General features: G+C 42.3%; 1 protein-coding gene and 3 non-coding genes across 4 annotated transcripts; all 4 read left to right on the forward strand.

Annotated features, from left to right (window-relative positions):
* Positions 1-228: 228 nt before the first annotated feature.
* Ncl (nucleolin) lies at positions 229-9,732 on the forward strand. The gene is made up of 14 exons (XM_075952026.1): positions 229-493; positions 1,436-1,555; positions 3,038-3,530; positions 3,797-3,982; positions 4,080-4,169; positions 4,354-4,495; positions 5,008-5,132; positions 6,325-6,448; positions 7,026-7,183; positions 7,678-7,801; positions 7,990-8,123; positions 8,613-8,739; positions 9,078-9,304; positions 9,407-9,732. The coding sequence occupies exons 1-14, from the start codon at positions 476-478 to the stop codon at positions 9,484-9,486; spliced, it is 2,148 nt and encodes a 715-aa protein (XP_075808141.1). The 5' UTR covers positions 229-475; the 3' UTR covers positions 9,487-9,732.
* On the forward strand, positions 4,216-4,289 carry LOC142837246 (small nucleolar RNA SNORD82). The gene has a single exon (XR_012908234.1). It is a non-coding gene; the product is annotated as a small nucleolar RNA SNORD82 (small nucleolar RNA).
* LOC142837247 (small nucleolar RNA SNORD20) lies at positions 8,221-8,300 on the forward strand. The gene has a single exon (XR_012908235.1). It is a non-coding gene; the product is annotated as a small nucleolar RNA SNORD20 (small nucleolar RNA).
* LOC142837244 (small nucleolar RNA SNORA75) lies at positions 8,791-8,923 on the forward strand. The gene has a single exon (XR_012908232.1). It is a non-coding gene; the product is annotated as a small nucleolar RNA SNORA75 (small nucleolar RNA).
* Positions 9,733-14,773: the final 5,041 nt, after the last annotated feature.

The raw sequence follows: 14,773 nt of genomic DNA on the forward strand, positions 1-14,773 counted from the left end.
GGGCATGTCGCCACCCCCACATCCCTCACGCAAGCAGCGCCAAACTCGGCGCTTCCCACGGCGCAGGCGCGGGGAGAGCGGGCCGCTAAACGGACCCGCACGCCAACCAGTCAACGTCCGCCTAGCGCAAAATAAGTCCCGCCCTCAGGGCGCTGCCGTCAGGCCCCGCCTGCCAAAGCCCCGCCCACAGACGCCGTAGTCCCGCCCCACTCCGGCCTGGCTTAAAGGCTCGCGGTTGGCTCGGGGAACGGGCGCGGGCTCTGGTTGGCGGAGGCGGGGTCACGAGGACACCGTCGTCGCCTTTCCAGAGGCGATTACTGAGCAGGCTCAGTCTTTTGCCTCAGACGCTAGCTGTAGCTGGCAGTCAGTCGTACGTGCTCCCGTGTCTTCAGTGCCCGCCGCTGCCGTCGAGTTCGCGTCGGTTCTCCCGGGCTCTTCTGAGCTGCTCACTGCGCCGCCGCCGTCATCCGCCACCATGGTGAAGCTCGCAAAGGTGAGAGGCCCTACGCGCGCGGACACGGGCCGCTAGGCCTGCTGCCTAAGGGGCGCGCGCGCGCGCGCCGCGGAGGGGAGGAGGGCCTGAGCGCAATCCCGGGCGCGTTCGAGGGCGCCATGCTGGGGGGGAAGTCTCGCGCGACTAGCGGGAGGTCTCGCGGCGTTTAGCCTCCTGACTTGATGGTGAGAAGAGCCGAGGTGGGTTCCGGGAGGCGGCTGTGGAGTGCGGCGGGGGTCGCCGCGGGTGTGCGTCGCTGTGGGGGTTGGGGGGGAACTGAGATCGGAGCCGCCGAGCGTGGAGAAGGCGCCAGGGCTGCCGGTTGGAGAGGGGACCAAACTCGTGCGACCGGCGCTCGCTGGGCCCCGCCTCCTGGCGCACGTGCTCCGGTGCGCGGCCCGCCACGTGGGTTTTGGCGCTCGGCGTGTGTCGCGCGCCTCGGGGTCGGGCTGTGTCGGTACACTGGTAAGGGGAGTCGGGGGGATTGACCTACGTGGGGAACCTAGCCATCCCGGATCTGTCCATGACGGGCCGACCAGCACGTGGTGCACTCCAGAGGGAGCGCGTGGTGGCCTGCTTGGTCCCCCCACGTGGCCCGCCACCAACACGAGAAAGTCGGAAGTAGATCTCTTAGGTGCTTCTTCTAAAAAGGGACTTGGAAGATACCCCCTGCCCAAGCAATTAGTGGAGAGGGCTATCCCTAAGTCGAATTCAGGCGAAGGTGCTAGAACATAAAAGGCAAGGACTAGTAAAATGAATGCGTTGGTAATTAATGGTAGAGATTTCAGCTATCTGAAAAGGAAAGAAATTATAGGTGGTTCTGAGCAAAATATGCTATATTGTCGTACATTGTCAAAAGGATGTCTTTTCTGCTTGTGCAGAAAAGAAGATAATGGCAAAGCCCAAAATGGGGCAGAGGCATGATTTTGTGTGCACTTGTAGGCCGGCAAAACCCACGGTGAATCCAAGAAAATGGCTCCTCCCCCAAAGGAAGTGGAAGAAGATAGTGAGGATGAAGAAATGTCAGAAGATGAAGAAGATGACAGCAGTGGAGAAGAGGAGGTATACAGCTAGTTGAAAAGTCATTAAATGCTTAAGATATGATGGGCTGTGCTGGCGCCTTAATTCCAGCATACTGGGAGGCAGGGGCAGGTGGATAAGCTTAAGCAGTGAAACCGAAGGAATTAAATGTTTATCAGAAATACAGTACTGTAGTATGCAGTTAGTGATTGAGTGACAAGTACTTTAGTGTCATTGATAATTTAAATAGAGGATTTAAATAGACGATTTGGGAGGGATGTCCATTTCACTAGTCAGGCTTCATGTGCTGTAATAAATAGATTTCCTAACAGGTTATTTTCCCTCCTTTTTTTGGAAGACAGAATTTTTCCAACTTATTTTTCTTCAGACTACAATCGCATGGCTTCATGCGTTTTGGAAGGACATTATGTCACAAAATTCCCATTTTTGTTTTGAATCTGGGTCGCCCTATGACCCTGGCAGTTCTAGAATTCAATATGTAGACCAGGCTGACTGACCTCAGTCTACTGAATAAAGTCATTAGCCACTGCATGCAGCTTATGACAGATTATTTATTAAGAAACCCAGAATTTTGATTTAGATGAGAATAAGGGTCTCATAGTTCAGGTGGCACCATATTTGTCCTATTCCTATGTGTATGGGTTTATTTTTTCTGTATTTCGATAAACTAAACTGAACTATTAGATGTGAGTGTAATCTTTTAATTCTTCAAGCACTATTTATCATTGCCAATATTCCATCATGAATGTTTTTAAGTTCTGTCCCCTATCACCTTTTGTGTAAGCTATATAAAGCCAATGAATGTTTAAAGTACATCTGATATAGATGGAGTGCTACCAGTTTGATAGATCTGCTACTCATTAGCACTCTTACTTGTTGGTTCATTTAAAGACATGGTAATTAATCATTCAGGAGGCAGAAGTAGGGATATTCTTGAATTTGAGTTAAGTTGGGGCTATATAATGATCATTCTCAGATTTCTTGTTTAGAGGAGGTATACTAGTAATTAACAGTGTGGTTTGGGTGGAACTTTATTAAATGAAAGTAAAAATACTTTGTAGCTCTAGTAGTTGAGCGGAGGTGTGGGGGTGGAATTAAAAGCCAGTCTTGTTTGTGAGGGTTTCTTAAACTTGGATGTTTGTCTGATAAGCATCTGCAACTATGAGCATATAGAAAGCCATATACCCTGACTCCAGGGTTTAAGATTTATTTTTCTGTTAGTTTATTGGTGTGTCTGTGTGTGTGTAATTGTACTAAGCATGCCTAGTGCCCTCGGCATAGAAGAATGCTCTTGGATCCCCTGGAATTGGATTTAGAGCCATCATGTGGGTGCATGCTGAGAACTGACCTTGAGTAACAAGTACTTAACTGCTGTGCCATATCTGTAGTCGTTTTACTCCAGGACTTAACACTAATGCCAGGGTTCTTGAACTCAAAGTTAGTGGCAATATATTAACATAGTATTGGATAAAGGAAAATGCTAATGATTTGTTTGCATTTAAGGTTGTCATCACTCAGAAAAAAGGCAAGAAGGCTACAACTCCAGCAAAGAAGGTAGTTGTTTCACAAACAAAAAAGGTTGCAGTTCCCACACCAGCTAAGAAAGCTGCTGTTACCCCAGGTAAAAAGGCAGCAGCCACACCAGCCAAGAAGGCAGTTACACCAGCCAAAGCAGTTGCAACACCTGGTAAGAAGGGAATCGCACAAGGAAAAGCATTGGTAGCAGCCTCTGGTAAAAAGGGAGCTGTCACACCAGCCAAGGGCGCTAAGAATGGTAAGAATGCAAAGAAGGAAGAGAGTGATGAAGATGAAGACGATGACGACGATGAAGAAGACGACAGTGATGAGGATGAAGATGATGAGGAAGAGGATGAATTTGAACCACCAGTAGTGAAAGGAGGGAAGCCAGCAAAAGTAGCTGCTGCTGCGCCTGCCTCAGAGGATGAAGATGAGGAAGATGATGAGGAAGATGATGATGATGAAGAAGAAGATGATGGTAAGTAGATTTCAGGTTGCGGGATAGTTAAGACCTAGGTTTTGCTAACAATATAGTGTACTTTCCCTGATCACTTTATGATTAGATTAGATAGTCACATTTATTTATTTATTTATTTATTTATTTATTTATTTTTTGCTCATGGTTCTTTCTGTAATATAACTGAGCATGTTGTCAGGATTTCATTTCCTTTCTAAGACTCTTTTAAGTGTGAGGGATTCATGTTACCAGGATTGGCTGTCTTTGCTGAGCCATCTTTCTTTTAGACTCTGAGGAAGAAGCTATGGAGATCACACCTGCTAAAGGAAAGAAAGCTCCTGCAAAGGTTGTTCCTGTGAAAACCAAGGCTGTGGCTGAAGAGGATGATGAGGATGATGAAGATGATGAGGATGATGATGAAGAGGATGATGAAGATGAAGAAGAGGATGATGAAGATGAAGAAGAGGAGGAAGGTAATCAAATTAAGTTCTAAAGTGGACCTCATTAATGTTTAATGGAATTTCTTTAGCTGTCTGCTTACTCATGATTGACACTAAAAATCTTATCCAGAGCCTGTTAAAGTAGCACCTGGAAAAAGGAAGAAGGAAATGACCAAGCAGAAAGAAGTCCCCGAAGCCAAGAAACAGAAAGTGGTGGAAGGTAACCTACAAAATTGGGGAGTTTGAAAGGAGATAAAAGTAGCAATAGCACAAGTGATGAATGACAAAGGGACTTAATACTGAAACCTGGTGTTGAGATTCACTATGTATGCTGATGTGCTTCATAAAAATTTTGAAGTTTATGTGTAATGATCTTATAAGAGAACCAAGTTTTTTCTGTGTAGGCTCGGAATCAACAACACCTTACAATCTCTTCATTGGAAACCTTAATCCAAACAAGTCTGTTGCAGAATTGAAAGATGCCATCAGTGAACTTTTTGCTAAAAATGATCTTGCTGTTGTGGATGTCAGAACTGGTACAAATAGGTAAGTTTTTTATTGTATGTGTGGATTAGCAGATACTGTTAAACATGAAGATGTATAATTACTTTAATGAAGATTAGCTATTAAAGAACTAAGTCATCAAATCATAGAACCCACAGATTTAAAGTTTCAATGTCTGACTTCTGGTTATGTCAGGTAACAGCAAGTTTAAAAATTGGCATTCTGGACTAGCTAGGCGGTGGTGGCGCACACCTTTAATCCCAGCACTTGGGAGGCAGAGGCAGGTGGATCTCTGGGAGTTCGAGGCCAGCCTGGTCTACAAGAGCTAGTACCAGGACAGGCTCCAAAACCACAGATAAACCCTGTCTCGAAAAACAAAAAATGGCATTTTGGACCTTTATAGTCATACTGAATGCTTTTAGAGCGGGTTCCTTTTCCAGCTAACAGTGCAGTAAATGAAGAAATCTGGGTCTGCTGTCATCTTGGTACATAGACTTGATTCTGTGGCAGATGTTCACTCTCAAGCCTATAATTTTGTCCTTTTCATCTTCAAGGAAATTTGGCTATGTGGACTTTGAGTCTGCTGAAGACCAGGAAAAGGCTCTGGAACTCACTGGTTTAAAAGTGTTTGGCAATGAAATTAAACTAGAAAAACCAAAAGGAAGAGATAGCAAGAAAGGTATGTAAAAGAAAAGGGTCTGGTGGGTAGGCTTTGCCCATTCTCTCTTAAAACCCTATGAGATTGATATAGGTGAGGTTCGTGGTGAGAAGGCTGACACGACAAGTTCTTGGTGTGTGGCTGCCTTCGACTGCTAAAATTTATGAATTCAAAAGGGAGTATAATTTTAGGTTTTCTGAGTCTTACCTGTGTGGCATTGACAATTCTAAGGCTCACTAGGTAAACCAGGCTGGTATTAATAGTAGTGTGTTACACTCAGCAGGGATTGTCTTACTCAGGAAATTGTTGTGTTAGCTGGCAGAATGGATTACTTTGGAGTAAAACTGCTTACTGTGAAGCTTGACCTGATTTTGATCGTCTCTAGAAGCACCACAAAGTAGGAGAGAAAAGCTCCAGAGTTGTCCTCTGAACATATGTTTTCATGCTGTGATCTCAGCTTGCATCATGCTTAAACAATAAAAAGAATTAGAAGTGAACTATCTCTTAATGAATTAATGATATTCAAAGGATTTTATATTTTAGAATTAGGAATTTGAAGTGTTTGTTTTCTCTTTAGTTAACAGTTCTGGAAACTGAACTTAGGCCCTCTGCATACTAGGCAAGCACTCATTAACCCTGTGCTACATATTTTGGGAAGGTGGCTATGAACTCATTTTGTAGTTTATCCAGGTCATGAACTTACTGCATAAAGACAATGTCACTGATTATCATAATCCATATTTGTGATGAAATATCTTAGGGATGGAACCTTAAAATATACATTACCACCAGGAAACTATATACAATGTTTTTAGTGGATTTGCATTTTGACAGGCTAATAACAGCTCAAATATTGTTCTATCTTTGTTAATGTGATTGCTCAAAAAGTATTTAGATTTGTAATTTCAGGTCATTAATTATATCAGACTCCTAAATTTGTGCCTTTGTTTTTTCCTGTATTTGTACATGTTAAATGTGTTGGGTGGGATGGTCCCCCCACACACACCTACAAGTTTGTATATGCATAGACGATATGTGTGCCTAGTGTATGAGTGTTAAGGATTGAACATGGCTCCTCTTTGTGCAGAGTATTCTTGACCATCTCTCTGTCCCTTATTTCTTAGTATAGAGCCTTGTCTTTTATAGGAGCTTTTTGTTTTATTCTCTAGTGACTTGTTAAATGATGTGCTTGGATTTTTTTTTTTAATTCTAGTTCGAGCTGCAAGAACACTTTTAGCAAAAAACCTTTCATTCAACATCACTGAGGATGATTTAAAAGAAGCATTTGAAGATGCTGTGGAGATCAGAATGGTTACCCAAGATGGGAGGTGTAAAGGGTATGTTTGTATCTAAACGATAAACTTATTCATCAGTAGGTTTTTGAGTTGGTAGTTTAGTGTCCCTCTCCTTTTTAAAAAGTTGGATTATGTATGCAGTGTTCTGCCCAAATGCCAGAAGAGGGCACCAGATCTCATTACAGGTGGTTTTGAGACATATGGTTGCTGGAAATTAAACTTAGAACCTATGGAAGAGTAGCCAGTGCTCTTAACCACTGAGCCATCTCTCCAGCCCTACATCTTCCCCAAAACAGGGCTACATGCAGTACATGTTGATCTCAGACTTAATTTGTAGCCAGGTTCTCTAGCCTCCACCACCTAAGATGCTGAGGTCAGGAGTATGGCATCAAGACGAGCTGATTGCTTTAGAAGCTGTGATCGCTATTACATGCTGGCCTTACATCCAAATCAATATCTGTTGCCTCAGGCTCCTGGTAACATCAGACTAACCTTCCATAATTTTATGAGAAGAATGTGGTTCTGGGCAGTTAAACATAGTACTATGTGACTCTTTGACATAAGGTGGTTTTTTGATCTTAGAGCTATTGTATTGGTACTCTGTTTATCAAAATTATAGGATTGCTTACATTGAATTTAAGTCTGAAGCTGATGCACAGAAAAACCTTGAAGAGAAACAGGGGACAGAAATTGATGGGCGGTCTGTTTCACTCTACTACACTGGGGAGAAAGGACAACAAAGGCAAGAAAGACCTGGAAAGAATAGCACTTGGAGTGGTAAGTTAAAGGGGTTCATTCTACCTTTAGGGATGGAAGTCACTTGTTTTCATACTTTATGGTTAGCCAGAATTGATTCACTTTTTGTTCATAATGCTTAGTATCATGAATGAGAGATGTTAAATTACAATTTAAATTAATTTCAGAGAAGGCAATTACTGCTTTCCTTGTTAGGTGTGTCTTATTTGAAATGACTTAAACTATATTTTAGAAATAATATTCTAGGACAACATCATTTCAGTCATCTAGTTAGACTGAAAATGAAAGGAGCAATCAAGGAAGGCATTACTGTGTATGGTGGATGCTCACTTTTGAGTCAAGTGTGGTGGTGATTCTTAGGATTATATGATATAGGGCCTATGGTTGAAGTATCAATGTTTTCATTTAGCATTCTTTTGTGTGGTAGTTTCCCACCCTGGCCTTCTTTCTTGTCTGAGTGCTTTAATTTACAGGCATAACATGCCTTGTTAATAACGACATCTTTGTACTTGCAGGTGAATCAAAAACTTTGGTTTTAAGTAACCTTTCCTACAGTGCAACAGAAGAAACTCTTCAGGAGGTATTTGAGAAAGCAACTTTTATCAAAGTGCCCCAGAACCAACAAGGCAAATCTAAAGGGTAAAATAATTATTTTTAATGTTGCTAGATGTGAGTTGGACATATTCTTTACACAGCTAATAAGGGTAAACCAAAAACACTATCCTTTTGAGCTATGCAAGTGACAATAAATGTTGATAGTAATAGTATTGGTGCTGGTGCCATGTGTTTGTAAGCTTTATTCTGAGTATAGACTTTTCAATCCTCAGGTATGCATTTATAGAATTTGCTTCATTTGAAGATGCTAAAGAAGCTTTAAGCTCCTGTAATAAAATGGAAATCGAGGGCAGAACAATCAGGCTGGAGTTACAAGGACCCAGGGGATCAGCTAATGCAAGAAGTCGTAAGTACCCTTGGCATGGTATAGCTGGGTTTGGGTGGCAATATTTTGAGCTAATGTGGGGCTGGTTGCTTTAAGTTGCTGCTGAGTAAATGACAACTGGAAATGATGACTGATTACCTGAGAAATAATTGATGAAATCTCAAGAAAATTCCTCTAGATAGTCAAGTTCTGATCCAGCTGTGTCATGTCAGCTCAAAGCAGCAACTTGTGGATTTGATTGCCTCTGGTTCTCTTGAGGTTGATATGTCAAATCCAGTGTAGTCTCTTTACCTTTACTTGTAATTAATTGCTTTTTTTTCTGATTAAAAACACAAGTATTGTATACATTTTACATACAAAGTCACTGTCATTAAGAATCTACTTCAGCTGAATGTGGTAATATGTGACTTTAATCCTAGCAGTCAAGGCAGAATGAATGGATCAGAGTTCTAGACCAGCCAAGACTACATAGTCAAACCCTGTAAAACAAACATCATTTTTCTCTTCTAGAGCCATCCAAAACTCTGTTTGTCAAAGGTCTTTCTGAAGATACCACTGAGGAGACCTTAAAAGAATCATTTGAGGGCTCTGTTCGTGCAAGAATCGTCACAGATCGGGAAACTGGTTCCTCTAAAGGGTAGGGCATAATGCTGCTTTTCTTTGTATTCATGGACAGTGGCTCTTCGGTGTCTTCTCATTGAGCTCCTTTCTGTCTACTGGTGGCAGATTATGGATTCGCAAGAGAAGAAGAGAGAATTCACAGAACTAGCTCTTAGCTTCTGTTTTTACAGAGGTATATTTGGCTATCGTGTGAGACATTCTGAGATCTAAATTCATACCAATCAGAATTTATCACATTTGTGTCTTTCTTGACCTCCAATAAAAGTGCTTATTGTATAATTATGTATGGATGACTTGGTTCTGGTGTGTATGAATGTGCTTACTTTAAAATGTCTGGTTTTTATTCTATTTTAGGTTTGGTTTTGTAGATTTCAATAGTGAGGAAGATGCCAAAGCTGCCAAGGAGGCCATGGAAGATGGAGAAATTGATGGAAACAAAGTTACTTTGGACTGGGCCAAACCTAAGGGTGAGGGTGGCTTTGGTGGCCGAGGAGGAGGCAGAGGAGGTTTTGGAGGACGAGGCGGTGGCAGAGGAGGAAGAGGCGGATTTGGCGGCAGAGGAGGCCGGGGAGGCTTTGGAGGTAAGTTTGACCTCTGATTCCTAACTTTGTGTCCTAACCATCCTTGTGGGAAGGTCAATTCCAAGTATTATGCATTCTTCATGATGTTTTGCCTTCCTATAGGTCGAGGAGGCTTCCGAGGTGGCAGAGGAGGAGGAGGGGGAGACTTCAAGCCACAAGGAAAGAAGACGAAGTTTGAATAATTCCTTCCATCCCAATCTTTCCCAAATTCATTTTAAAGAAAGGACTCTGGGGTTTTACACTGTTACCTGTTAAAAATGACAGAGCCTTTTAAGGACATTTCCAGAAGTTTTTTTTCCTACAGTCTTTTTTCTTTTTGCGTTGGGGGTTGTAAAAGAATGTTTATCATGGTTTTTGTTTTGTGTTTTTTTTTTTTTTTTTTTTTTTGCTTCAGTGACTTTAGGACAAATTAAAAGTCCTAAACTCTGGTGCCAGATTTGTACCTTCCTAAATGTTCCTTTTGGAATGATGCTTAAGAGCTCAGCAAGACCAACTCTGCTATTCAGCCAGATTCTGACTAGTGGGGATTTGAGGTGTGTTCTACTGTTTTCAAGAATCCTGACTACAAAAAGTGGAAATTAGTTTGAGGGGAGGAAGCACAGCAGTTTCTGAACTGGAAGGTTTGTTGAAGACGCTGCATTTGCACCTCAGATGGTGGGTGTACTGGACAATTGGTGAGAAACACATGGATCATTGCTGAAATGGCAGTAAAGTAAAGCCATACAAGACCTTGTGTGATATGTAATTTTAATCACAGTTTTTGAGTTCCAGGTTAGACAGGGCTAAAACTCCTGTTCAAAACCAAAAAAAAAATATCAAGTCTTACAGAACCCTTGGAAAACCACAAGGCCACTGTATAGATCCTGTAGAGAGAACCTCACTGGAAGCTTGTGTAGCTAAAGGAAAGGTGCTCCCTCCAATATATTTAGAAGTACAGTGTCCCTTGGCCTGTGTGTGTTTAGAATGGGATATAAAACTTATCTCAGTGGTCCATCATCCATCCTGTTTTTTAATACCCTGCCCTCACCATTGGCTATTTTAAAAGATCAGGCAGAGCTTGATCTACTTGTCTTGAACAAACTCAAAGGCCCTCTGCTCTTAGAACCTTTCAGATTGGGTATGTGGTGTGGCCCTCAAATGTTTTAAAGGTTAAAGTATTTACCCTGTGTAGAAAATAATTAGGATGCTATACACGCTGGATTTGTATAATGTGGATCAGTTTGGTGGATTCTTTTGCTCTCGGGAGGGGAGCCCTTGACTCTGCTGGCATTCCTAGGAAAAAGAAAAATTAATAACTTAGAACTGGAGGTACTTCAGGGGAGGGAAACAAATGGTAAAACTGGTAGTCAAAGAGGAACAGGAGGCAGAAGCAGGCAAATCTTGAGTTTGAGACTATCCATACAGAACAAGTTCCAGGGCAGCTAAGGGCTACACAAACCCTTACCTGAAAAGCAAAAAGAAAGCCAGACAATGGTGGTGTATGTTTTGGTGCTAGCAGGGCAGGCATGTACTAATTTCTTAGGAGTAAGAATACTCTGGCTTAGCCGGGCGGTGGTGGCGCACGCCTTTAATCCCAGCACTCGGGAGGCAGAGGCAGGCGGATCTCTGGGAGTTCGAGACCAGCCTGGTCTACAAGAGCTAGTTCCAGGACAGGCTCCAAAACCACAGAGAAACCCTGTCTCGAAAAACAAAAAAAACAAAGCAAAAACAAAAGAATACTCTGGCTTACTATAGGATGCCTCCCCCCATTCTAAATTGGAAAACCTTGCAGCCATTTTAGAGGAGCGGTAAGCTTCCTTTAGGAAGTGGTTGTCACTCCTTTTTCTCATTCTCCAGCTGGTGGCAATATAAGTGTACATGAAAACTGAGGGAGGTCTGCAGATAAGAACTTATGTTTTTCATCTGCTTTTGACCATACTAGCCTAGTAATGTGGTTTGTTTCCTATCTAGGAATGATCTACTAGTTCTCAGATAATTTTCCTGAACCTCAAAAAGATAGGCAAGATAGAGGGTGGTGACTGACTGAGGTGTTAGAGAAAAAGCAAAATCCTGAGGATCAGGGTTTTTTTCTCCCATTTCTTGTATGTTGGTGGCTTTTTCTGCATCTATTGTTGGTGTGTGTCCTGTATGCTTTCTACCCATAGAGGCCAGGAGGTTGAGGGCTTAGGTTGACCTGGAACACACAGGTAAGTGAGTGCTGGAAGTTTAACCTGAGTCCATTCACGGAAGGAACAGTAAGCATTCCTATCTGCCAAACTATTTCTGCAGCCCTGAGTTAAAGGCGTGTACCACTACCACCACCACGCCTAGATTTTAACATTTTGCATCCAGCTAATGGCAAACTACAATGGCATAAGAAAAAGGCTCTCTTAAAACAGGAATCTGCTCTTGTTTGCAATCCTCTAGAAACCAAAACGAATGCTCATAAGTGTTGAGCAAGAGACGGAACACTAACGAATACCCACCATATATGTTTAAATACAATGCACTATTTAGTGGCTACCAGTGGAAATTTGTTTTTTTTAAGACAGGGTTTCTCTAGCTTTGGAGTATGTCCTGGAATTAGCTCTAGACAAGGCTGACCTCAAACTCAAAGATTTGCCTCTCTGCCTGGGATTAAGGTTATGTGCCGCCGCCACCAGCTCACCTAGTTTTGTTTCTTCTGGGAGGCTGTAGGAATGTGATAAATCTCCAACGTTTGTTTTTCATTTGAGATGCGTCTCTGTAGCCCCTATACATTTGAGGAGCTCACTATGTAGGTCAGGCTGGGCTCAAATTCAGATCTACCTGTCCCTGTGTGGGGATTAAAAGCATGTGTCACCTTGCCCAACTATGATGTATTTTCTTGTCAAAAGGATGAGTCAGGTGGTGATGACTAGCAGCTTAAATCCCAACACCCCAAAAATGATACAGAAAGTAACCTGATGCTGTCATTAGCTTTTCTCCCCTATCTTTTTTGAACATTATTTTGGATACTTTCTATTGATATGTTTTCTAGTTTACTGGTTAAGGTTTTTGAGACAGGGTTTCTATGTAGCATTGAGAGCCTATCCTGAACTAGCTCTTGTAGACCAGGCTGGCCTCAAACTTGGAGATCCGCCTGACTCTTGCCTCCCAAGTACTGGGGTTAAAGGTGTGCATCGCCAACACCCAGTTTATTTTCTTTTAATTTAAAAAACATGGGTTTTATTTGTATGGGCGTTTTCCCCGTGTGTTTTCACTATGCATACAGTGCCACTGGAGGCCGGAAGAGGGTTGGATCCCCCAGTATTGGAGTCACAGTTGAGCCATCATGGGTGCTGGGAGTCAAACTTGGATTCCCTGGACTCCTAACAGCTAAACTATCTCTAAATCCCTGGAATATTCTTTTCTAGGCTTTTAATTCCCAGTTCACAAAACCCTCATACTTGTCATTTAGTATCTTCATCTTTTCATGAAAATTTCTGAAACATCTACGGTGATCGAAGTTCTTACTTGTAAATTTAAAATTTATCTTGGTGTTTGGCCTGTATATATGTCTGAGTGAGGGAGTCAGATCCATTGAGTTGCAGACAGTTGTGAAGCTGCCATGTGGGTGCTGGGAATTGAACCCAGGATGTCTGGAAGAGTGAGTTGTGGACCATTGTTTTACATTGCATGTCTAAACTGTACTCTGATACTACAGAAGCCATCTTGATTATGCTGGGGCTTAGGTTTAGTCTTGCTAGCTTAGGTGCATTTTGTGTTGGCATTTTGCTTTTAGTCCTTTTACCTAAGCTGTGACCCTTCCAATACTTGCCTTTCAGTGAAAAGCAGGTGCTGGGAACTGAACCGAGGTTCTCTGGAAGAGCAGCTAGAGTACCTTGCTTCATCTCTCTGTTCTGCCCTAATGTGAGCAAGCAGCCTTATGCTCCAGCTATGAGCAGCTCTTTGGCCTTCCTGGCCATGATGAACTGATTCTGAAACCTTGAGCTAAAATGTCTCTTCCCTTAAAGTTACAACTTGAATGTTATTACAGTGACAGGTAGCTAACAATCTAAGTTTGTTTTTCTTCAAATTTGATGAGGCTTAAGTTTAATGTGACTCCTACAAATGTGAAGTTCACGTTTAGCTGGGTCAGTTTAAATGTAAGTGGGGGGTGGATACATGACTCTGAAATAGCTTTGAGAGGTGAAGTTTCTGAGTGTTGGCATATTTTTTTTTATAAAGAAACTGATAAAGAATCCAGTGTTTGATCACCTGGAAAGATGCCATCTCTATTTTCTTCCATATCAAAAAAAAAGCTTTCAAGTTTTTAGGGACACCATAAATGGTAACATCTATAAAAAGTACCAGCATACGCATATCACACAGTAATTATAAGTATTTAATACATACCCACAAGGGAAGCCATGGGAAAGCAAACCTAATAGGTTTTCTAGATCTGGGTTTTTTCCTTCTCCAGGAAAGATAATTTGTTGCTGACAGTTTGAGGAGACACTAGGACTTACTGAAATACAGAAAGAAACTTTTTGAAATAACAGAAACTTGTTGAAATACAGAAAGTTTCCCCATCAAGGTTTATGGATACAGCTGCGAAACAGTGATAAGATTGGTGACATCAGCAATGATGTCAGAAATCTTGAAGGCAGGAAGCACTTTGAAAAGCACAGAAGGGCTGAACATGTAGTTTGATTGATAGAACATAAGGGCATAGGTGAAATCCTGTCAGACAACATTGAGAACTAACTTTTAAGCACAGATGGCAAAATTATGGCTTGGAGACAAACTGCTTTCCAAGAAAAATTTTGTTAATTAGTTTTTACTGTTTCCCAGACACCCACGGCCTTTGTAGATTGGGAAGAGGCCCTACAGGCAGCCTTTCTTCAGAGTGCGAAAGTCTGGGCATGAGTAAAAGCAGGGTAGGCTGTCAGTATTAAAGTACAGCTCAGTTGGTAGAAAGCTTTCCTAATGCCCACAAGGTAAGGCTCCTGAGTTCCATTGCCAAAAACGACAATGAAACCAAGTGTGATGGTATCCACCTATATAAGCCCAGCACTCAGGCATGGAGGCAGGAGGATGCAAGGTCCAAGTTAATGCCTACAGTGAGGGTATATGTGTGGCCATTCAGCAGTATGCTTCCCAGAAAAGCCAGCTCCTCTTAACCTCTTCTATATCACCAGAAGAAACTGCTTCTTGTGTTTTCTTTGACTTTTAATAAAAAATCACTCCAAAGAACTGGGTGGTGGTGCTACACTCTCAATCCCAACATTTGGGAGACAGATCAGGTAGATCTCAGTGAGTTCGAGGCCAGCCTGGTCTACAGAGAGTTCCAAGACGGCAAGGGCTACACAGAGACCCTGTCTGGAAAAAAACCTAAATACAAAAAAAAAAAAAAAAAAAAGGCCGGGTGGTGGTGGCGCATGCTTTTAATCCCAGCACTTGAGGTGGATCTCAGCCAATTTGGTCTACAAGAGTGAGTTCCAGGACAGGCTCCAAAGCTACAGAGAA

Source organism: Microtus pennsylvanicus, chromosome 17, assembly GCF_037038515.1.
Source record: "Microtus pennsylvanicus isolate mMicPen1 chromosome 17, mMicPen1.hap1, whole genome shotgun sequence".
Lineage (NCBI taxonomy): Eukaryota > Metazoa > Chordata > Mammalia > Rodentia > Cricetidae > Microtus > Microtus pennsylvanicus.